Source organism: Ochotona princeps, chromosome 33 (genome assembly GCF_030435755.1).
Source record: "Ochotona princeps isolate mOchPri1 chromosome 33, mOchPri1.hap1, whole genome shotgun sequence".
Classification (NCBI taxonomy): domain Eukaryota; kingdom Metazoa; phylum Chordata; class Mammalia; order Lagomorpha; family Ochotonidae; genus Ochotona; species Ochotona princeps.
The window spans coordinates 7,235,562-7,258,240 of record NC_080864.1 but is presented as its reverse complement, the minus strand read 5'-3'; the positions used below and the strand labels follow the sequence as shown (position 1 = coordinate 7,258,240).

The window sequence follows — 22,679 nt, the reverse complement described above, 5'->3', positions numbered from 1 at the left end:
CTGGGTGGCCAGCCACACTGCACACTACAGGACCTGGCACGCGTGGCCTCTGACAGCCCTCTGTGCTCTCCTTATCTCCCACCTCCCTTCTTCCCTCACTCCCTCCCTCCATCCATCTCTCCCTCTATGCATGGGGAGCTGGGTGCTGCCCACACCAAGAACCCGCAGATCGCCAAGCAGCCCTCTGCCCTCAGGGAGCACACGTGCACCGCCCCTGGGGCCTGACACACACTGGGACCTCAGGGTCTCTAACCGATGGGAAGACCCTTCCACCTCCATGCAGCCAGGCCTTCAGGCAAGCGCTGGGCCCAGTAGTTAAAGTTGCAACCCAGCAAGCACCACTGCCCATGCAAGCACCACTGCACCCTGCCATCCTTTGGGCCACACAACGCACCCTGGACCTCAGGGGTAAAGGGGCTGTGCGAGAAGGAGGGGAGCATGGGCACGACTCCCAGCCTACAGCAGCTCCAGCAGCAGCAGCAGCAGCAGGAGGGTCTGCCTGGGCTCACACGTCGTGTCCCGGGGCTCTGGCAGCAGCGCCAGGACAGGACTGCCAACAGCCCTGAGGGACAGAGCACCCTGCGGGAGTTGCATCACGTGACTCACCCTCGACCACCTCTCCCCAGCGGAATGGCGCCTCTGCACAGGTGTTCAGGCCGGGCACAATGCCCATGCTGGCTGCCCACTGGTACATGGCCCAGTGGGCCAGGGCCTCTGGGCTCCACTCCATGAATCTGGGTCCGGGCAGGTAGTGTGGGGCCGAGCCCGGCCTGAGGAGAGAGGCCAGGAGGAAGAGGGCTGAGCGCTGCTGGATTCAGGGGCATGGTTGGGGGCCCGTGTTCCCCAGGAACCACCAGCGCCAGCGCTCGGCCTCCCTCTTGGGACCAAGGGGCCAGCCTCCCAAGGAAAAGCAGCGTGACAGTGGCAACCCATGCCATCAGGGACCCGAGCGAGCCATCACGGGGGCACCACTGCACCTATGGGTGCAAGCTGACACAAGGGGCCTGGCACCTCTGCGGGCTGTGCTCCAGGTCAGGGTGGTGTCTGTGCTGTGTGGGCATGGCCAAGAGGTGGGCTCGGCCAAGAGGTAGGCTCGGCCAAGAGGTGGGCTCTGAAGCACAGCATCCCACGACACCCCCAAGTCCCAAGGCCCTGGCTCCCTCACGCTTGACCACACACCACGTCGAGCCAGAAGCAAGCCCAAGGAGCCTGGGCAACGCCAACAGGCCCGCTGCAGCAGGCTTGGGACATGCCCGTGTGTCCAACACAGGCAGGACCCAGGAACAGACACGCTAGGGCTTCCTGCGCCCACCTTGCCCTCTGCTCCGTGTGCGTGCCACATGCCGGCCACACCTGCTACTCGCGTCATGACATCCTTCACCCACACTTTCCCGGGCACTAACACAGACACTGTGACAGGCCTCACTGCCTACTGGCATGCAACATGTAGAGATGTGACAGCATGGATGCCCCATAGGGGTCCTGATCCCCTGGTCCCTTGCCACACAAGGAAGACAGGGAAGGCCCCAGGAGTCTTCACGACCATGGCTGATGGCCAGGGACATGGCTCTCTGGGAGGCACACTGCCAAGCGCTCTGCAGACCAGCAGTGCCCCATGACAGCAGAGATGCCATGGGAAGGCTAGAATAGGGCCTTCCTGCCACACCAACAGCCTTCCACAGTCCACTCCCACGGTCCGCTCCCACGGCACCTCCCCCGGCAACACAGACACACCCGACACTCCACTCAGGCCTGCTCAGCCACGTTCAACAGCCACTGTCACACGCACACACTTACCCCTTGTCCACCTCGGTCCGGGGTGCGGGAATGGCCAGGATTTGGTCAGTATTGGTGGCCGGTGGCCCAACAGAGGGGGAGGTGGCATCCACTGGAATGGAGGGGCAGGGGAACTCCCGTGAGACCAAAGCACACGAGCATCCCCAGCGTGCCAGCCCCAGAAGCCAAGGGAGGGCCATGGCCTCAGCTCACGCCACCGCCTGGGTGGCCAGCCGCACTGCACACTACAGGACCTGGCACGCGTGGCCTCTGACAGCCCTCTGTGCTCTCCTTATCTCCCACCCTCCCTTCTTCCCTCACTCCCTCCCTCCATCCATCTCTCCCTCTCTGCATGGGGAGCTGGGTGCTGCCCACACCAAGAACCCGCAGATCGCCAAGCAGCCCTCTGCCCTCAGGGAGCACACGTGCACCGCCCCTGGGGCCTGACACACACTGGGACCTCAGGGTCTCTAACCGATGGGAAGACCCTTCCACCTCCATGCAGCCAGGCCTTCAGGCAAGCGCTGGGCCCAGTAGTTAAAGTTGCAACCCAGCAAGCACCACTGCCCATGCAAGCACCACTGCACCCTGCCATCCTTTGGGCCACACAACGCACCCTGGACCTCAGGGGTAAAGGGGCTGTGCGAGAAGGAGGGGAGCATGGGCACGACTCCCAGCCTACAGCAGCTCCAGCAGCAGCAGCAGCAGCAGGAGGGTCTGCCTGGGCTCACACGTCGTGTCCCGGGGCTCTGGCAGCAGCGCCAGGACAGGACTGCCAACAGCCCTGAGGGACAGAGCACCCTGCGGGAGTTGCATCACGTGACTCACCCTCGACCACCTCTGCCCAGCGGAATGGCGCCTCTGCACAGGTGTTCAGGCCGGGGACAATGCCCATGCTGGCTGCCCACTGGTACATGGCCCAGTGGGCCAGGGCCTCTGGGCTCCACTCCATGAATCTGGGTCCGGGCAGGTAGTGTGGGGCCGAGCCCGGCCTGAGGAGAGAGGCCAGGAGGAAGAGGGCTGAGCGCTGCTGGATTCAGGGGCATGGTTGGGGGCCCGTGTTCCCCAGGAACCACCAGCGCCAGCGCTCGGCCTCCCTCTTGGGACCAAGGGGCCGGCCTCCCAAGGAAAAGCAGCGTGACAGTGGCAACCCATGCCATCGGGGACCCGAGCGAGCCATCACGGGGGCACCACTGCACCTATGGGTGCAAGCTGACACAAGGGGCCTGGCACCTCTGCGGGCTGTGCTCCAGGTCAGGGTGGTGTCTGTGCTGTGTGGGCATGGCCAAGAGGTGGGCTCGGCCAAGAGGTAGGCTCGGCCAAGAGGTGGGCTCTGAAGCACAGCATCCCACGACACCCCCAAGTCCCAAGGCCCTGGCTCCCTCACACTTGACCACACACCACGTCGAGCCAGAAGCAAGCCCAAGGAGCCTGGGCAACGCCAACAGGCCCGCTGCAGCAGGCTTGGGACATGCCCGTGTGTCCAACACAGGCAGGACCCAGGAACAGACACGCTAGGGCTTCCTGCGCCCACCTTGCCCTCTGCTCCGTGTGCGTGCCACATGCCGGCCACACCTGCTACTCGCGTCATGACATCCTTCACCCACACTTTCCCGGGCACTAACACAGACACTGTGACAGGCCTCACTGCCTACTGGCATGCAACATGTAGAGATGTGACAGCATGGATGCCCCATAGGGGTCCTGATCCCCTGGTCCCTTGCCACACAAGGAAGACAGGGAAGGCCCCAGGAGTCTTCACGACCATGGCTGATGGCCAGGGACATGGCTCTCTGGGAGGCACACTGCCAAGCGCTCTGCAGACCAGCAGTGCCCCATGACAGCAGAGATGCCATGGGAAGGCTAGAATAGGGCCTTCCTGCCACACCAACAGCCTTCCACAGTCCACTCCCACGGTCCGCTCCCACGGCCCCTCCCCCGGCAACACAGACACACCCGACACTCCACTCAGGCCTGCTCAGCCACGTTCAACAGCCACTGTCACACGCACACACTTACCCCCTGTCCGCCTCGGTCCGGGGTGTGGGAATGGCCAGGATTTGGTCAGTATTGGTGGCCGGTGGCCCAACAGAGGGGGAGGTGGCATCCACTGGAATGGAGGGGCAGGGGAACTCCCGTGAGACCAAAGCACACGAGCATCCCCAGCGTGCCAGCCCCAGAAGCCAAGGGAGGGCCATGGCCCCAGCTCACGCCACCGCCTGGGTGGCCAGCCGCACTGCACACTACAGGACCTGGCACGCGTGGCCTCTCACAGCCCTCTGTGCTCTCCTTATCTCCCACCCTCCCTTCTTCCCTCACTCCCTCCCTCCATCCATCTCTCCCTCTCTGCATGGGGAGCTGGGTGCTGCCCACACCGAGAACCCGCAGATCGCCAAGCAGCCCTCTGCCCTCAGGGAGCACACGTGCACCGCCCCTGGGGCCTGACACACACTGGGACCTCAGGGTCTCTAACCGATGGGAGGACCCTTCCACCTCCATGCAGCCAGGCCTTCAGGCAAATGCTGGGCCCAGTAGTTAAAGTTGCAACCCAGCAAGCACCACTGCCCATGCAAGCACCACTGCACCCTGCCATCCTTTGGGCCACACAACGCACCCTGGACCTCAGGGGTAAAGGGGCTGTGCGAGAAGGAGGGGAGCATGGGCACGACTCCCAGCCTACAGCAGCAGCAGCAGCAGCAGGAGGGTCTGCCTGGGCTCACACGTCGTGTCCCGGGGCTCTGGCAGCAGTGCCAGGACAGGACTGCCAACAGCCCTGAGGGACAGAGCACCCTGCGGGAGTTGCATCACGTGACTCACCCTCGACCACCTCTGCCCAGCGGAATGGCGTCTCTGCACAGGTGTTCAGGCCGGGGACAGTGCCCATGCTGGCTGCCCACTGGTACATGGCCCAATGGGCCAGGGCCTCTGGGCTCCACTCCATGAATCTGGGTCCGGGCAGGTAGTGTGGGGCCGAGCCCGACCTGAGGAGAGAGGCCAGGAGGAAGAGGGCTGAGCGCTGCTGGATTCAGGGGCATGGTTGGGGGCCCGTGTTCCCCAGGAACCACCAGTGCCAGTGCTCGGCCTCCCTCTTGGGGATAAAGGGGCCGGCCTCCCAAGGAAAAGCAGCGTGACAGTGGCAACCCATGACATTGGGGACCCGAGCAAGCCATCACGGGGGCACCACTGCACCTATGGGTGCAAGCTGACACAAGGGGCCTGGGACCTCTGTGGGCTGTGCTCCAGGTCAGGGTGGTGTTTGTGCTGTGTGGGCTTGGCCAAGAGGTGGGCTTGGCCAAGAAGTGGGCACGGCCAAGAGGTGGGCTCGGCCAAGAGGTAGGCTTGGCCAAGACGTGGGCACGGCCAAGAGGTGGGCTCGGCCAAGAGGTGGGCTTGGCCAAGAGGTAGGCTCGGCCAAGAGGTGGGCTCTGAAGCACAGCATCCCACGACACCCCCAAGGCCCAAGGCCCTGGCTCCCTCACACTTGACCACACACCATGTCGAGCCAGAAGCAAGCCCAAGGAGCCTGGGCAACGCCAACAGGCCCGTTGCAGCAGGCTTGGGACATGCCCGTGTGTCCAACACAGGCGGGACCCAGGAACAGACACGCTAGGGCTTCCTGCGCCCACCTTGCCCTCTGCTCCGTCTGCGTGCCACATGCCGGCCCCACCTGCTACTCGCGTCATGACATCCTTCACCCACACTTTCCCAGGCACTAACACAGACACTGTGACAGGCCTCACTGCCTACTGGCATGCAACATGTGGAGATGTGACAGCACGGATGCCCCATAGGGGTCCTGATCACCTGGTCCCTTGCCACACAAGGAAGACAGGGAAGGCCCCAGGAGTCTTCACGACCATGGCTGATGGCCAGGGACGTGGCTCTCTGGGAGGCACACTGCCAAGTGCTCTGCAGACCAGCAGTGCCCCATGACACCAGAGATGCCATGGGAAGGCTAGAATGGGGCTTTCCTGCCACACCAACAGCCTTCCACAGTCCACTCCCACGGCCCCTCCCCCGGCAACACAGACACACCCGACACTCCACTCAGGCCTGCTCAGCCACGTTCAACAGCCACTGTCACACGCACACACTTACCCCCTGTCCACCTCGGTCCGGGGTGTGGGAATGGCCAGGATTTGGTCAGTATTGGTGGCCGGTGGCCCAACAGAGGGGGAGGTGGCATCCACTGGAATGGAGGGGCAGGGGAACTCCCGTGAGACCAAAGCACACGAGCATCCCCAGCGTGCCAGCCCCAGAAGCCAAGGGAGGGCCATGGCCTCAGCTCACGCCACCGCCTGGGTGGCCAGCCGCACTGCACACTACAGGACCTGGCACGCGTGGCCTCTCACAGCCCTCTGTGCTCTCCTTATCTCCCACCCTCCCTTCTTCCCTCACTCCCTCCCTCCATCCATCTCTCCCTCTCTGCATGGGGAGCTGGGTGCTGCCCACACCGAGAACCCGCAGATCGCCAAGCAGCCCTCTGCCCTCAGGGAGCACACGTGCACCGCCCCTGGGGCCTGACACACACTGGGACCTCAGGGTCTCTAACCGATGGGAGGACCCTTCCACCTCCATGCAGCCAGGCCTTCAGGCAAATGCTGGGCCCAGTAGTTAAAGTTGCAACCCAGCAAGCACCACTGCCCATGCAAGCACCACTGCACCCTGCCATCCTTTGGGCCACACAACGCACCCTGGACCTCAGGGGTAAAGGGGCTGTGCGAGAAGGAGGGGAGCATGGGCACGACTCCCAGCCTACAGCAGCTCCAGCAGCAGCAGCAGCAGCAGGAGGGTCTGCCTGGGCTCACACGTCGTGTCCCGGGGCTCTGGCAGCAGCGCCAGGACAGGACTGCCAACAGCCCTGAGGGACAGAGCACCCTGCGGGAGTTGCATCACGTGACTCACCCTCGACCACCTCTGCCCAGCGGAATGGCGTCTCTGCACAGGTGTTCAGGCCGGGGACAATGCCCATGCTGGCTGCCCACTGGTACATGGCCCAATGGGCCAGGGCCTCTGGGCTCCACTCCATGAATCTGGGTCCGGGCAGGTAGTGTGGGGCCGAGCCCGACCTGAGGAGAGAGGCCAGGAGGAAGAGGGCTGAGCGCTGCTGGATTCAGGGGCATGGTTGGGGGCCCGTGTTCCCCAGGAACCACCAGTGCCAGTGCTCCGCCTCCCTCTTGGGGACAAAGGGGCCGGCCTCCCAAGGAAAAGCAGTGTGACAGTGGCAACCCATGCCATCGGGGACCTGAGCGAGCCATCACGGGGGCACCACTGCACCTACGGGTGCAAGCTGACACAAGGGGCCTGGGACCTCTGCGGGCTGTGCTCCAGGTCAGGGTGGTGTTTGTGCTGTATGGGATTGGCCAAGAGGTGGGCTTGGCCAAGAGGTGGGCTCGGCCAAGAGGTGGGCTCTGAAGCACAGCATCCCACGACAACCCCAAGGCCCAAGGCCCTGGCTCCCTCACGCTTGACCACACACCATGTCGAGCAGAAGCAAGCCCAAGGAGCCTGGGCAACGCCAACAGGCCCGTTGCAGCAGGCTTGGGACATGCCCGTGTGTCCAACACAGGCGGGACCCAGGAACAGACACGCTAGGGCTTCCTGCGCCCACCTTGCCCTCTGCTCCGTCTGCGTGCCACATGCCGGCCACACCTGCTACTCGCGTCATGACATCCTTCACCCACACTTTCCCGGGCACTAACACAGACACTGTGACAGGCCTCACTGCCTACTGGCATGCAACATGTGGAGATGTGACAGCACGGATGCCCCATAGGGGTCCTGATCACCTGGTCCCTTGCCACACAAGGAAGACAGGGAAGGCCCCAGGAGTCTTCATGACCATGGCCGATGGCCAGGGACGTGGCTCTCTGGGAGGCACACTGCCAAGTGCTCTGCAGACCAGCAGTGCCCCATGACAGCAGAGATGCCATGGGAAGGCTAGAATGGGGCCTTCCTGCCACACCAACAGCCTTCCACAGTCCACTCCCACGGCCCCTCCCCCGGCAACACAGACACACCCGACACTCCACTCAGGCCTGCTCAGCCACGTTCAACAGCCACTGTCACACGCACACACTTACCCCCTGTCCACCTCGGTCCGGGGTGTGGGAATGGCCAGGATTTGGTCAGTATTGGTGGCCGGTGGCCCAACAGAGGGGGAGGTGGCATCCACTGGAATGGAGGGGCAGGGGAACTCCCGTGAGACCAAAGCACACGAGCATCCCCAGCGTGCCAGCCCCAGAAGCCAAGGGAGGGCCATGGCCTCAGCTCACGCCGCCGCCTGGGTGGCCAGCCGCACTGCACACTACAGGACCTGGCACGCGTGGCCTCTCACAGCCCTCTGTGCTCTCCTTATCTCCCACCCTCCCTTCTTCCCTCACTCCCTCCCTCCATCCATCTCTCCCTCTCTGCATGGGGAGCTGGGTGCTGCCCACACCAAGAACCCGCAGATCGCCAAGCAGCCCTCTGCCCTCAGGGAGCACACGTGCACCGCCCCTGGGGCCTGACACACACTGGGACCTCAGGGTCTCTAACCGATGGGAGGACCCTTCCACCTCCATGCAGCCAGGCCTTCAGGCAAGCGCTGGGCCCAGTAGTTAAAGTTGCAACCCAGCAAGCACCACTGCCCATGCAAGCACCACTGCACCCTGCCATCCTTTGGGCCACACAACGCACCCTGGACCTCAGGGGTAAAGGGGCTGTGCGAGAAGGAGGGGAGCATGGGCACGACTCCCAGCCTACAGCAGCAGCAGCAGCAGCAGCAGCAGGAGGGTCTGCCTGGGCTCACACGTCGTGTCCCGGGGCTCTGGCAGCAGTGCCGGGACAGGACTGCCAACAGCCCTGAGGGACAGAGCACCCTGCGGGAGTTGCATCACGTGACTCACCCTCGACCACCTCTGCCCAGCGGAATGGCGTCTCTGCACAGGTGTTCAGGCCGGGGACAATGCCCATGCTGGCTGCCCACTGGTACATGGCCCAATGGGCCAGGGCCTCTGGGCTCCACTCCATGAATCTGGGTCCGGGCAGGTAGTGTGGGGCCGAGCCCGACCTGAGGAGAGAGGCCAGGAGGAAGAGGGCTGAGCGCTGCTGGATTCAGGGGCATGGTTGGGGGCCCGTGTTCCCCAGGAACCACCAGTGCCAGTGCTCCGCCTCCCTCTTGGGGACAAAGGGGCCGGCCTCCCAAGGAAAAGCAGTGTGACAGTGGCAACCCATGCCATCGGGGACCTGAGCGAGCCATCACGGGGGCACCACTGCACCTACGGGTGCAAGCTGACACAAGGGGCCTGGGACCTCTGCGGGCTGTGCTCCAGGTCAGGGTGGTGTTTGTGCTGTATGGGATTGGCCAAGAGGTGGGCTTGGCCAAGAGGTGGGCTCGGCCAAGAGGTGGGCTCTGAAGCACAGCATCCCACGACAACCCCAAGGCCCAAGGCCCTGGCTCCCTCACACTTGACCACACACCATGTCGAGCCAGAAGCAAGCCCAAGGAGCCTGGGCAACGCCAACAGGCCCGTTGCAGCAGGCTTGGGACATGCCCGTGTGTCCAACACAGGCGGGACCCAGGAATAGACACGCTAGGGCTTCCTGCGCCCACCTTGCCCTCTGCTCCGTCTGCGTGCCACATGCCGGCCACACCTGCTACTCGCGTCATGACATCCTTCACCCACACTTTCCCGGGCACTAACACAGACACTGTGACAGGCCTCACTGCCTACTGGCATGCAACATGTGGAGATGTGACAGCACGGATGCCCCATAGGGGTCCTGATCACCTGGTCCCTTGCCACACAAGGAAGACAGGGAAGGCCCCAGGAGTCTTCACGACCATGGCTGATGGCCAGGGACGTGGCTCTCTGGGAGGCACACTGCCAAATGCTCTGCAGACCAGCAGTGCCCCGTGACAGCAGAGATGCCATGGGAAGGCTAGAATGGGGCCATCCTGCCACACCAACAGCCTTCCACAGTCCACTCCCACGGCCCCTCCCCCGGCAACACAGACACACCCGACACTCCACTCAGGCCTGCTCAGCCACGTTCAACAGCCACTGTCACACGCACACACTTACCCCCTGTCCACCTCGGTCCGGGGTGTGGGAATGGCCAGGATTTGGTCAGTATTGGTGGCCGGTGGCCCAACAGAGGGGGAGGTGGCATCCACTGGAATGGAGGGGCAGGGGAACTCCCGTGAGACCAAAGCACACGAGCATCCCCAGCGTGCCAGCCCCAGAAGCCAAGGGAGGGCCATGGCCTCAGCTCACGCCACCGCCTGGGTGGCCAGCCGCACTGCACACTACAGGACCTGGCACGCGTGGCCTCTCACAGCCCTCTGTGCTCTCCTTATCTCCCACCCTCCCTTCTTCCCTCACTCCCTCCCTCCATCCATCTCTCCCTCTCTGCATGGGGAGCTGGGTGCTGCCCACACCAAGAACCCGCAGATCGCCAAGCAGCCCTCTGCCCTCAGGGAGCACACGTGCACCGCCCCTGGGGCCTGACACACACTGGGACCTCAGGGTATCTAACCGATGGGAGGACCCTTCCACCTCCATGCAGCCAGGCCTTCAGGCAAGCGCTGGGCCCAGTAGTTAAAGTTGCAACCCAGCAAGCACCACTGCCCATGCAAGCACCACTGCACCCTGCCATCCTTTGGGCCACACAACGCACCCTGGACCTCAGGGGTAAAGGGGCTGTGCGAGAAGGAGGGGAGCATGGGCACGACTCCCAGCCTACAGCAGCTCCAGCAGCAGCAGCAGCAGCAGGAGGGTCTGCCTGGGCTCACACGTCGTGTCCCGGGGCTCTGGCAGCAGCGCCAGGACAGGACTGCCAACAGCCCTGAGGGACAGAGCACCCTGCGGGAGTTGCATCACGTGACTCACCCTCGACCACCTCTCCCCAGCGGAATGGCGCCTCTGCACAGGTGTTCAGGCCGGGCACAATGCCCATGCTGGCTGCCCACTGGTACATGGCCCAGTGGGCCAGGGCCTCTGGGCTCCACTCCATGAATCTGGGTCCGGACAGGTAGTGTGGGGCCGAGCCCGACCTGAGGAGAGAGGCCAGGAGGAAGAGGGCTGAGCGCTGCTGGATTCAGGGGCATGGTTGGGGGCCCGTGTTCCCCAGGAACCACCAGTGCCAGTGCTCCGCCTCCCTCTTGGGGACAAAGGGGCCGGCCTCCCAAGGAAAAGCAGTGTGACAGTGGCAACCCATGCCATCGGGGACCTGAGCGAGCCATCACGGGGGCACCACTGCACCTACGGGTGCAAGCTGACACAAGGGGCCTGGGACCTCTGTGGGCTGTGCTCCAGGTCAGGGTGGTGTTTGTGCTGTGTGGGATTGGCCAAGAGGTGGGCTTGGCCAAGAAGTGGGCATGGCCAAGAGGTGGGCTCGGCCAAGACGTGGGCACGGCCAAGAGGTGTGCTCTGAAGCACAGCATCCCACGACACCCCCAAGGCCCAAGGCCCTGGCTCCCTCACGCTTGATCACACACCACGTCGAGCCAGAAGCAAGCCCAAGGAGCCTGGGTAATACCAACAGGCCCGTTGCAGCAGGCTTGGGACATGCCCGTGTGTCCAACACAGGCAGGACCCAGGAACAGACACGCTAGGGCTTCCTGTGCCCACCTTGCCCTCTGCTCCGTGTGCGTGCCACATGCCGGCCACACCTGTTACTCGCGTCATGACATCCTTCACCTACACTTTCCCGGGCACTAACACAGACACTGTGACAGGCCTCACTGCCTACTGGCATGCAACATGTGGAGATGTGACAGCACGGATGCCCCATAGGGGTCCTGATCCCCTGGTCCCTTGCCACACAAGGAAGACAGGGAAGGCCCCAGGAGTCTTCACGACCATGGCTGATGGCCAGGGACGTGGCTCTCTGGGAGGCACACTGCCAAGTGCTCTGCAGACCAGCAGTGCCCCATGACAGCAGAGATGCCATGGGAAGGCTAGAATGGGGCCTTCCTGCCACACCAACAGCCTTCCACAGTCCGCTCCCACGGCCCCTCCCCCGGCAACACAGACACACCCGACACTCCACTCAGGCCTGCTCAGCCACGTTCAACAGCCACTGTCACACGCACACACTTACCCCCTGTCCACCTCGGTCCGGGGTGTGGGAATGGCCAGGATTTGGTCAGTATTGGTGGCCGGTGGCCCAACAGAGGGGGAGGTGGCATCCACTGGAATGGAGGGGCAGGGGAACTCCCGTGAGACCAAAGCACACGAGCATCCCCAGCGTGCCAGCCCCAGAAGCCAAGGGAGGGCCATGGCCTCAGCTCACGCCACCGCCTGGGTGGCCAGCCGCACTGCACACTACAGGACCTGGCACGCGTGGCCTCTCACAGCCCTCTGTGCTCTCCTTATCTCCCACCCTCCCTTCTTCCCTCACTCCCTCCCTCCATCCATCTCTCCCTCTCTGCATGGGGAGCTGGGTGCTGCCCACACCAAGAACCCGCAGATCGCCAAGCAGCCCTCTGCCCTCAGGGAGCACACGTGCACCGCCCCTGGGGCCTGACACACACTGGGACCTCAGGGTCTCTAACCGATGGGAGGACCCTTCCACCTCCATGCAGCCAGGCCTTCAGGCAAATGCTGGGCCCAGTAGTTAAAGTTGCAACCCAGCAAGCACCACTGCCCATGCAAGCACCACTGCACCCTGCCATCCTTTGGGCCACACAACGCACCCTGGACCTCAGGGGTAAAGGGGCTGTGCGAGAAGGAGGGGAGCATGGGCACGACTCCCAGCCTACAGCAGCAGCAGCAGCAGCAGGAGGGTCTGCCTGGGCTCACACGTCGTGTCCCGGGGCTCTGGCAGCAGTGCCAGGACAGGACTGCCAACAGCCCTGAGGGACAGAGCACCCTGCGGGAGTTGCATCACGTGACTCACCCTCGACCACCTCTGCCCAGCGGAATGGCGCCTCTGCACAGGTGTTCAGGCCGGGGACAATGCCCATGCTGGCTGCCCACTGGTACATGGCCCAATGGGCCAGGGCCTCTGGGCTCCACTCCATGAATCTGGGTCCGGGCAGGTAGTGTGGGGCCGAGCCCGACCTGAGGAGAGAGGCCAGGAGGAAGAGGGCTGAGCGCTGCTGGATTCAGGGGCATGGTTGGGGGCCCATGTTCCCCAGGAACCACCAGTGCCAGTGCTCCGCCTCCCTCTTGGGGACAAAGGGGCCGGCCTCCCAAGGAAAAGCAGTGTGACAGTGGCAACCCATGCCATCGGGGACCTGAGCGAGCCATCACGGGGGCACCACTGCACCTACGGGTGCAAGCTGACACAAGGGGCCTGGGACCTCTGTGGGCTGTGCTCCAGGTCAGGGTGGTGTTTGTGCTGTATGGGCTTGGCCAAGAGGTGGGCTCGGCCAAGAGGTGGGCTCTGAAGCACAGCATCCAACGGCAACCCCAAGGCCCAAGGCCCTGGCTCCCTCACGCTTGACCACACACCATGTCGAGCCAGAAGCAAGCCCAAGGAGCCTGGGCAACGCCAACAGGCCCGTTGCAGCAGGCTTGGGACATGCCCGTGTGTCCAACACAGGCGGGACCCAGGAACAGACACGCTAGGGCTTCCTGCGCCCACCTTGCCCTCTGCTCCGTGTGCGTGCCACATGCCGGCCACACCTGCTACTCGCGTCATGACATCCTTCACCCACACTTTCCCGGGCACTAACACAGACACTGTGACAGGCCTCACTGCCTACTGGCATGCAACATGTGGAGATGTGACAGCACGGATGCCCCATAGGGGTCCTGATCCCCTGGTCCCTTGCCACACAAGGAAGACAGGGAAGGCCCCAGGAGTCTTCACGACCATGGCTGATGGCCAGGGACGTGGCTCTCTGGGAGGCACACTGCCAAGTGCTCTGCAGACCAGCAGTGCCCCATGACACCAGAGATGCCATGGGAAGGCTAGAATGGGGCTTTCCTGCCACACCAACAGCCTTCCACAGTCCACTCCCACGGCCCCTCCCCCGGCAACACAGACACACCCGACACTCCACTCAGGCCTGCTCAGCCACGTTCAACAGCCACTGTCACACGCACACACTTACCCCCTGTCCACCTCGGTCCGGGGTGTGGGAATGGCCAGGATTTGGTCAGTATTGGTGGCCGGTGGCCCAACAGAGGGGGAGGTGGCATCCACTGGAATGGAGGGGCAGGGGAACTCCCGTGAGACCAAAGCACACGAGCATCCCCAGCGTGCCAGCCCCAGAAGCCAAGGGAGGGCCATGGCCTCAGCTCACGCCACCGCCTGGGTGGCCAGCCGCACTGCACACTACAGGACCTGGCACGCGTGGCCTCTCACAGCCCTCTGTGCTCTCCTTATCTCCCACCCTCCCTTCTTCCCTCACTCCCTCCCTCCATCCATCTCTCCCTCTCTGCATGGGGAGCTGGGTGCTGCCCACACCAAGAACCCGCAGATCGCCAAGCAGCCCTCTGCCCTCAGGGAGCATACGTGCACCGCCCCTGGGGCCTGACACACACTGGGACCTCAGGGTCTCTAACCGATGGGAGGACCCTTCCACCTCCATGCAGCCAGGCCTTCAGGCAAGCGCTGGGCCCAGTAGTTAAAGTTGCAACCCAGCAAGCACCACTGCCCATGCAAGCACCACTGCACCCTGCCATCCTTTGGGCCACACAACGCACCCTGGACCTCAGGGGTAAAGGGGCTGTGCGAGAAGGAGGGGAGCATGGGCACGACTCCCAGCCTACAGCAGCTCCAGCAGCAGCAGCAGCAGGAGGAGGGTCTGGCTGGGCTCACACGTCGTGTCCCGGGGCTCTGGCAGCAGTGCCAGGACAGGACTGCCAACAGCCCTGAGGGACAGAGCACCCTGCGGGAGTTGCATCACGTGACTCACCCTCGACCACCTCTCCCCAGCGGAATGGCGTCTCTGCACAGGTGTTCAGGCCGGGGACAATGCCCATGCTGGCTGCCCACTGGTACATGGCCCAATGGGCCAGGGCCTCTGGGCTCCACTCCATGAATCTGGGTCCGGGCAGGTAGTGTGGGGCCGAGCCCGGCCTGAGGAGAGAGGCCAGGAGGAAGAGGGCTGAGCGCTGCTGGATTCAGGGGCATGGTTGGGGGCCCGTGTTCCCCAGGAACCACCAGCGCCAGAGCTCCGCCTCCCTCTTGGGCCCAAGGGGCCGGCCTGCCAAGGAAAAGCAGCGTGACAGTGGCAACCCAGGCCATTGGGGACCCGAGCAAGCCATCACGGGGGCACCACTGCACCTAGGGGTGCAAGCTGACACAAGGGGCCTGGGACCTCTGTGGGCTGTGCTCCAGGTAAGGGTGGTGTTTGTGCTGTGTGGGATTGGCCAAGAGGTGGGCTTGGCCAAGAAGTGGGCACGGCCAAGAGGTGGGCTCGGCCAAGAGGTGGGCTTGGCCAAGACGTGGGCACAGCCAAGAGGTGAGCTCGGCCAACAGGTAGACTCGGCCAAGAGGTGGGCTCTGAAGCACAGCATCCCACGACACCCCCAAGGCCCAAGGCCCTGGCTCCCTCACGCTTGATCACACACCACGTCGAGCCAGAAGCAAGCCCAAGGAGCGTGGGCAACGCCAACAGGCCATTGCAGCAGGCTTGGGACATGCCCGCGTGTCCAACACAGGCAGGACCCAGGAACAGACACGCTAGGGCTTCCTTCGCCCACCTTGCCCTCTGCTCCGTGTGCGTGCCACATGCCGGCCACACCTGCTACTCGCGTCATGACATCCTTCACCCACACTTTCCCGGGCACTAACACAGACACTGTGACAGGCCTCACTGCCTACTGGCATGCAACATGTGGAGATGTGACAGCACGGATGCCCCATAGGGGTCCTGATCCCCTGGTCCCTTGCCACACAAGGAAGACAGGGAAGGCCCCAGGAGTCTTCACGACCATGGCTGATGGCCCGGGATGTGGCTCTCTGGGAGGCACACTGCCAAGTGCTCTGCAGACCAGCAGTGCCCCATGACAGCAGAGATGCCATGGGAAGGCTAGAATGGGGCCTTCCTGCCACACCAACAGCCTTCCACAGTCCACTCCCACGGCTGCTCCCGTGTCAAAAGACACACCCACATTCCACTCATGTATGGACATGTGCCACGGCCACTGCCACTACCACTGGGACCCAGATACACAGACTCACACACATACACACTCAGACTGATACCCTCACACCACACAGACACACACATACCCATAGTCCACCGCAGTGCAGCGTGTCACAATTGTCGGTAGTTGGCCATGGTGGTCCTGAGGCCCATCACAGGCGGTTGTGGTGTCCACTGTAAAGCAGGGGCAAGGTGGCGTCAGTGAGACCAAAGCACACCAGAGTCCACAGCAAGCTAGCCCCAGCACTCACACAAGGCCCATGCCTGCAGCTCATGCCACAGCCCGTGTGGGCACCTGCCCCACTCACTGCAGGACCTGGCACGCATGGCTGACTGCATGGCCTCTGAGAACCGGCAGTGCCATCACTCACTCCCTCCCTCCCTCTGTCCACAGTGGGCGTGGTGCTGGACACTCCATGAATCTGCAGCCTTGGCATACTGGCAAGCGCTTCTGCGGTACACACACAGGCACTGCAACTGGGGCCTGTCGCATGGTGGGCTTGAAGCTTTTCTCATGCACGGGTCCACCGTTCAATCACAAGCCCATGACTATGGCCACACCCGCTCCTGGCCAAGGTCGGGGATCCAGCTCCATATCGCCCAGGGAACTAGCCTTGCCTCATGACCTCTTTCCAGCCTGGCAATGCACCCTGGATGGAGCTCAGGGCTAATGGGGCCATGGGAGAGGCTGAGGGATTTGGAAACAACTCCCAGGCACCAGCACCAAGAATGCCCGCCTGGGCTCACAACAGCCTCAGGTCATGTCCTGCGGCTCTGGACATGCCAGGAGCCATGCGTGAACAGCCCTGGGGCCCAGCATCCCACCCACAGCATCCCATGACATGACTCACCTTCCACCGGCTCGGAGGAGCTCAGTGGTGCCTGCACACCTGTGCTAGGGCTGGGGACGATGCTCCTAGGGGCAGCCTGTGGGGCCCATTCAGACAGGACTGGCACAGCAGTGGACGCACAGGCGGTCTGTGGCGTGATGTTTTCCACAGACCTGGGCCGCAGGAGACAAGACAGGGGAGAAGGCAGCTGAGTGCTACTGGGCCTCAGGGCAGGACTGAGGGGCCCGGGTCCTCAGGAGCCTCCACTGCTGGCGCTCGGCCTCCCTCTTGGGCCCAAGGGCACAGGGCCATGGACAAAGACAGCGTGATACTGCAACCCATCCAACCGGGGGCCCCAGCAACTCATGCTTGGCACCAGGGCACTCAGCACCTGTGGCTGAAAGCTAAGGAAAGGGCCGGGGGACATCAGGGGGCCATGGTCCAGGCAGGTGGTGTCTGGACTGCGTGGGGACATGCAGGAGGCTGGTTCTGCAGCAGAGGACCCCATCTCACCGCCCGCTCTAAGGCCCTGCTCTCTCATGCTTGGATTCAGTCAGGGTCAGTTTAGAAGCAAGCCCATGGACGCTGGTCAACACCAAGGGGCTGGTATGCCAGGCCTGGGTCACTTCCATGAGCCTGGCCATGGCGGTCCCCAGCACCAGACATGCCACAGGCTGCCCTGGCCACCTCTCTCTCTGCTCGGCATCTGACCCAGACGCTGGCCACACCAGCTGCCGCAGCAACAACACATATCCTACACCCACACTTTGCCAAGCACCAATACGGAGACCACGAAGGGGTACTCTGCTTCCTTTCATGGGGCCTCACGGAGACAGGGCATTAAGCCAAGCCCACGAGGTGGTTCATCTCTCGCCCCATGGCGTCTATGACCTAGCAGGACCCAGGGGAACACAGGCAGCACCTCGGGGGGCTTCTACACGAATGGCTGAGAGCCAGCGCCAGGGAAGGGCTCTTGGCAAGGTACAGCGCCAAAGCCTCTGGAGACCTGGAGGGCCCGACCATAGCAGAGTTGGAGTGGGGGGGCACAATGGAGTCTTCCTGGCACACAACCAGCCTTCCACAGCCCAGCCCACTGCCTCCTCCACCGGCAGCTGGGACACTCCCACATTCCACTCAGGCATGGCCAGCCCTGTGCCACGCCACGGAATGGCCACTGGCACACACACACACTCACACGCACATCACAGACACACCACAGACACACACATACCCATAGTCCACCGCAGTGCAGCCTGTTGCAACTGTCGGTAGTTGGTCATGGTGGTCCTGAGGCCCATCACAGGCGGTGGTGGTGTCCACTGTAAAGCAGGGGCAAGGTGGCGTCAGTGAGACCAAAGCACGCCAGAGTCCACAGCAAGCTAGCCCCAGCACTCACACAAGGCCCATGCCTGCAGCTCATGCCACAGCCCATGTGGGCACCTGCCCCACTCACTGCAGGACCTGGCACGCATGGCTGACTGCATGGCCTCTGAGAACCGGCAGTGCCATCACTCACTCCCTCCCTCCCTCTGTCCACAGTGGGCGTGGTGCTGGACACTCCATGAATCTGCAGCCTTGGCATACTGGCAAGCGCTTCTGCGGTGAACACACAGGCACTGCAACTGGGGCCTGTCGCATGGTGGGCTTGAAGCTTTTCTCATGTACGGGTCCACCGTTCAATCACAAGCCCATGACTATGGCCACACCCGCTCCTGGCCAAGGTCGGGGATCCAGCTCCATATCGCCCAGGGAACTAGCCTTGCCTCATGACCTCTTTCCAGCCTGGCAATGCACCCTGGATGGAGCTCAGGGCTAATGGGGCCATGGGAGAGGCTGAGGGATTTGGAAACAACTCCCAGGCACCAGCACCAAGAATGCCCGCCTGGGCTCACAACAGCCTCAGGTCATGTCCTGCGGCTCTGCACATGCCAGGAGCCATGCGTGAACAGCCCTGGGGCCCAGCATCCCACCCACAGCATCCCATGACATGACTCACCTTCCACCGGCTCGGAGGAGCTCAGTGGTGCCTGCACACCTGTGCTAGGGCTGGGGACGATGCTCCTAGGGGCAGCCTGTGGGGCCCATTCAGACAGGACTGGCACAGCAGTGGACGCACAGGCGGTCTGTGGCGTGATGTTTTCCACAGACCTGGGCCGCAGGAGACAAGACAGGGGAGAAGGCAGCTGAGTGCTACTGGGCCTCAGGGCAGGACTGAGGGGCCCGGGTCCTCAGGAGCCTCCACTGCTGGCGCTCGGCCTCCCTCTTGGGCCCAAGGGCACAGGGCCATGGACAAAGACAGCGTGATACTGCAACCCATCCAACCGGGGGCCCCAGCAACTCATGCTTGGCACCAGGGCACTCAGCACCTGTGGCTGAAAGCTAAGGAAAGGGCCGGGGGACATCAGGGGGCCATGGTCCAGGCAGGTGGTGTCTGGACTGCGTGGGGACATGCAGGAGGCTGGTTCTGCAGCAGAGGACCCCATCTCACCGCCCGCTCTAAGGCCCTGCTCTCTCATGCTTGGATTCAGTCAGGGTCAGTTTAGAAGCAAGCCCATGGACGCTGGTCAACACCAAGGGGCTGGTATGCCAGGCCTGGGTCACTTCCATGAGCCTGGCCATGGCGGTCCCCAGCACCAGACATGCCACAGGCTGCCCTGGCCACCTCTCTCTCTGCTCGGCATCTGACCCAGACGCTGGCCACACCAGCTGCCGCAGCAACAACACATATCCTACACCCACACTTTGCCAAGCACCAATACGGAGACCACGAAGGGGTACTCTGCTTCCTTTCATGGGGCCTCACGGAGACAGGGCATTAAGCCAAGCCCACGAGGTGGTTCATCTCTCGCCCCATGGCGTCTATGACCTAGCAGGACCCAGGGGAACACAGGCAGCACCTCGGGGGGCTTCTACACGAATGGCTGAGAGCCAGCGCCAGGGAAGGGCTCTTGGCAAGGTACAGCGCCAAAGCCTCTGGAGACCTGGAGGGCCCGACCATAGCAGAGTTGGAGTGGGGGGGCACAATGGAGTCTTCCTGGCACACAACCAGCCTTCCACAGCCCAGCCCACTGCCTCCTCCACCGGCAGCTGGGACACTCCCACATTCCACTCAGGCATGGCCAGCCCTGTGCCACGCCACGGAATGGCCACTGGCACACACACACACTCACACGCACATCACAGACACACCACAGACACACACATACCCATAGTCCACCGCAGTGCAGCCTGTTGCAACTGTCGGTAGTTGGTCATGGTGGTCCTGAGGCCCATCACAGGCGGTGGTGGTGTCCACTGTAAAGCAGGGGCAAGGTGGCGTCAGTGAGACCAAAGCACGCCAGAGTCCACAGCAAGCTAGCCCCAGCACTCACACAAGGCCCATGCCTGCAGCTCATGCCACAGCCCATGTGGGCACCTGCCCCACTCACTGCAGGACCTGGCACGCATGGCTGACTGCATGGCCTCTGAGAACCGGCAGTGCCATCACTCACTCCCTCCCTCCCTCTGTCCACAGTGGGCGTGGTGCTGGACACTCCATGAATCTGCAGCCTTGGCATACTGGCAAGCGCTTCTGCGGTACACACACAGGCACTGCAACTGGGGCCTGTCGCATGGTGGGCTTGAAGCTTTTCTCATGCACGGGTCCACCGTTCAATCACAAGCCCATGACTATGGCCACACCCGCTCCTGGCCAAGGTCGGGGATCCAGCTCCATATCGCCCAGGGAACTAGCCTTGCCTCATGACCTCTTTCCAGCCTGGCAATGCACCCTGGATGGAGCTCAGGGCTAATGGGGCCATGGGAGAGGCTGAGGGATTTGGAAACAACTCCCAGGCACCAGCACCAAGAATGCCCGCCTGGGCCCACAACAGCCTCAGGTCATGTCCTGCGGCTCTGGACATGCCAGGAGCCATGCGTGAACAGCCCTGGGGCCCAGCATCCCACCCACAGCACCCCATGACATGACTCACCTTCCACCGGCTCGGAGGAGCTCAGTGGTGCCTGCACACCTGTGCTAGGGCTGGGGACGATGCTCCTAGGGGCAGCCTGTGGGGCCCATTCAGACAGGACTGGCACAGCAGTGGACGCACAGGCGGTCTGTGGCGTGATGTTTTCCACAGACCTGGGCCGCAGGAGACAAGACAGGGGAGAAGGCAGCTGAGTGCTACTGGGCCTCAGGGCAGGACTGAGGGGCCCGGGTCCTCAGGAGCCTCCACTGCTGGCGCTCGGCCTCCCTCTTGGGCCCAAGGGCACAGGGCCATGGACAAAGACAGCGTGATACTGCAACCCATCCAACCGGGGGCCCCAGCAACTCATGCTTGGCACCAGGGCACTCAGCACCTGTGGCTGAAAGCTAAGGAAAGGGCCGGGGGACATCAGGGGGCCATGGTCCAGGCAGGTGGTGTCTGGACTGCGTGGGGACATGCAGGAGGCTGGTTCTGCAGCAGAGGACCCCATCTCACCGCCCGCTCTAAGGCCCTGCTCTCTCATGCTTGGATTCAGTCAGGGTCAGTTTAGAAGCAAGCCCATGGACGCTGGTCAACACCAAGGGGCTGGTATGCCAGGCCTGGGTCACTTCCATGAGCCTGGCCGTGGCGGTCCCCAGCACCAGACATGCCACAGGCTGCCCTGGCCACCTCTCTCTCTGCTCGGCATCTGACCCAGACGCTGGCCACACCAGCTGCCGCAGCAACAACACATATCCTACACCCACACTTTGCCAAGCACCAATATGGAGACCACGAAGGGGTACTCTGCTTCCTTTCATGGGGCCTCACGGAGACAGGGCGCTAAGCCAAGCCCACGAGGTGGTTCATCTCTGGCCCCCTTGGCGCCCGTGACCCAGCAGGACCCAGGGGAACACAGGCAGCACCTCGGGGGGCTTCTACACGAATGGCTGAGAGCCAGCGCCAGGGAAGGGCTCTTGGCAAGGTACAGCGCCAAAGCCTCTGGAGACCTGGAGGGCCCGACCATAGCAGAGTTGGAGTGGGGGGGCACAATGGAGTCTTCCTGGCACACAACCAGCCTTCCACAGCCCAGCCCACTGCCTCCTCCACCGGCAGCTGGGACACTCCCACATTCCACTCAGGCATGGCCAGCCCTGTGCCAAGGCCACGGCATGGCCACTGGCACACACACACACTCACACACACATCACAGACACACCACAGACACACACATACCCATAGTCCACCGCAGTGCAGCCTGTCGCAACTGTCGGTAGTTGGTCATGGTGGTCCTGAGGCCCATCACAGGCGGTGGTGGTGTCCACTGTAAAGCAGGGGCAAGGTGGCGTCAGTGAGACCAAAGCACGCCAGAGTCCACAGCAAGCTAACCCCAGCACTCACACAAGGCCCATGCCTGCAGCTCATGCCACAGCCCGTGTGGGCACCTGCCCCACTCACTGCAGGACCTGGCACGCATGGCTGACTGCATGGCCTCTGAGAACCGGCAGTGCCATCACTCACTCCCTCCCTCCCTCTGTCCACAGTGGGCGTGGTGCTGGACACTCCATGAATCTGCAGCCTTGGCATACTGGCAAGCGCTTCTGCGGTGAACACACAGGCACTGCAACTGGGGCCTGTCGCATGGTGGGCTTGAAGCTTTTCTCATGCACGGGTCCACCGTTCAATCACAAGCCCATGACTATGGCCACACCCGCTCCTGGCCAAGGTCGGGGATCCAGCTCCATATCGCCCAGGGAACTAGCCTTGCCTCATGACCTCTTTCCAGCCTGGCAATGCACCCTGGATGGAGCTCAGGGCTAATGGGGCCATGGGAGAGGCTGAGGGATTTGGAAACAACTCCCAGTCACCTGCACCAAGAATGCCCGCTTGGGCTCACAACAGCCTCAGGTCATGTCCTGCGGCTCTGGACATGCCAGGAGCCATGCGTGAACAGCCCTGGGGCCCAGCATACCACCCACAGCATCCCATGACATAACTCCCCTTTTTGGTCATTTGTCTCCTAATACATCATAGTTA

General features: G+C 63.0%; 1 protein-coding gene across 1 annotated transcript in view; it reads right to left on the bottom strand.

The window, feature by feature from the left end:
* LOC131478434 (transcription factor RFX3-like) overlaps positions 1 to 17,975 on the bottom strand; it is a 116,318-nt gene extending 98,343 nt beyond the window's left edge. The window contains 2 exon segments of the mRNA XM_058657693.1: positions 15,952 to 16,039; positions 17,927 to 17,975. Coding sequence (XP_058513676.1) covers positions 15,952 to 16,039; positions 17,927 to 17,975 — 137 coding nt within the window.
* Between the last annotated feature and the right edge of the window lie 4,704 nt (positions 17,976 to 22,679).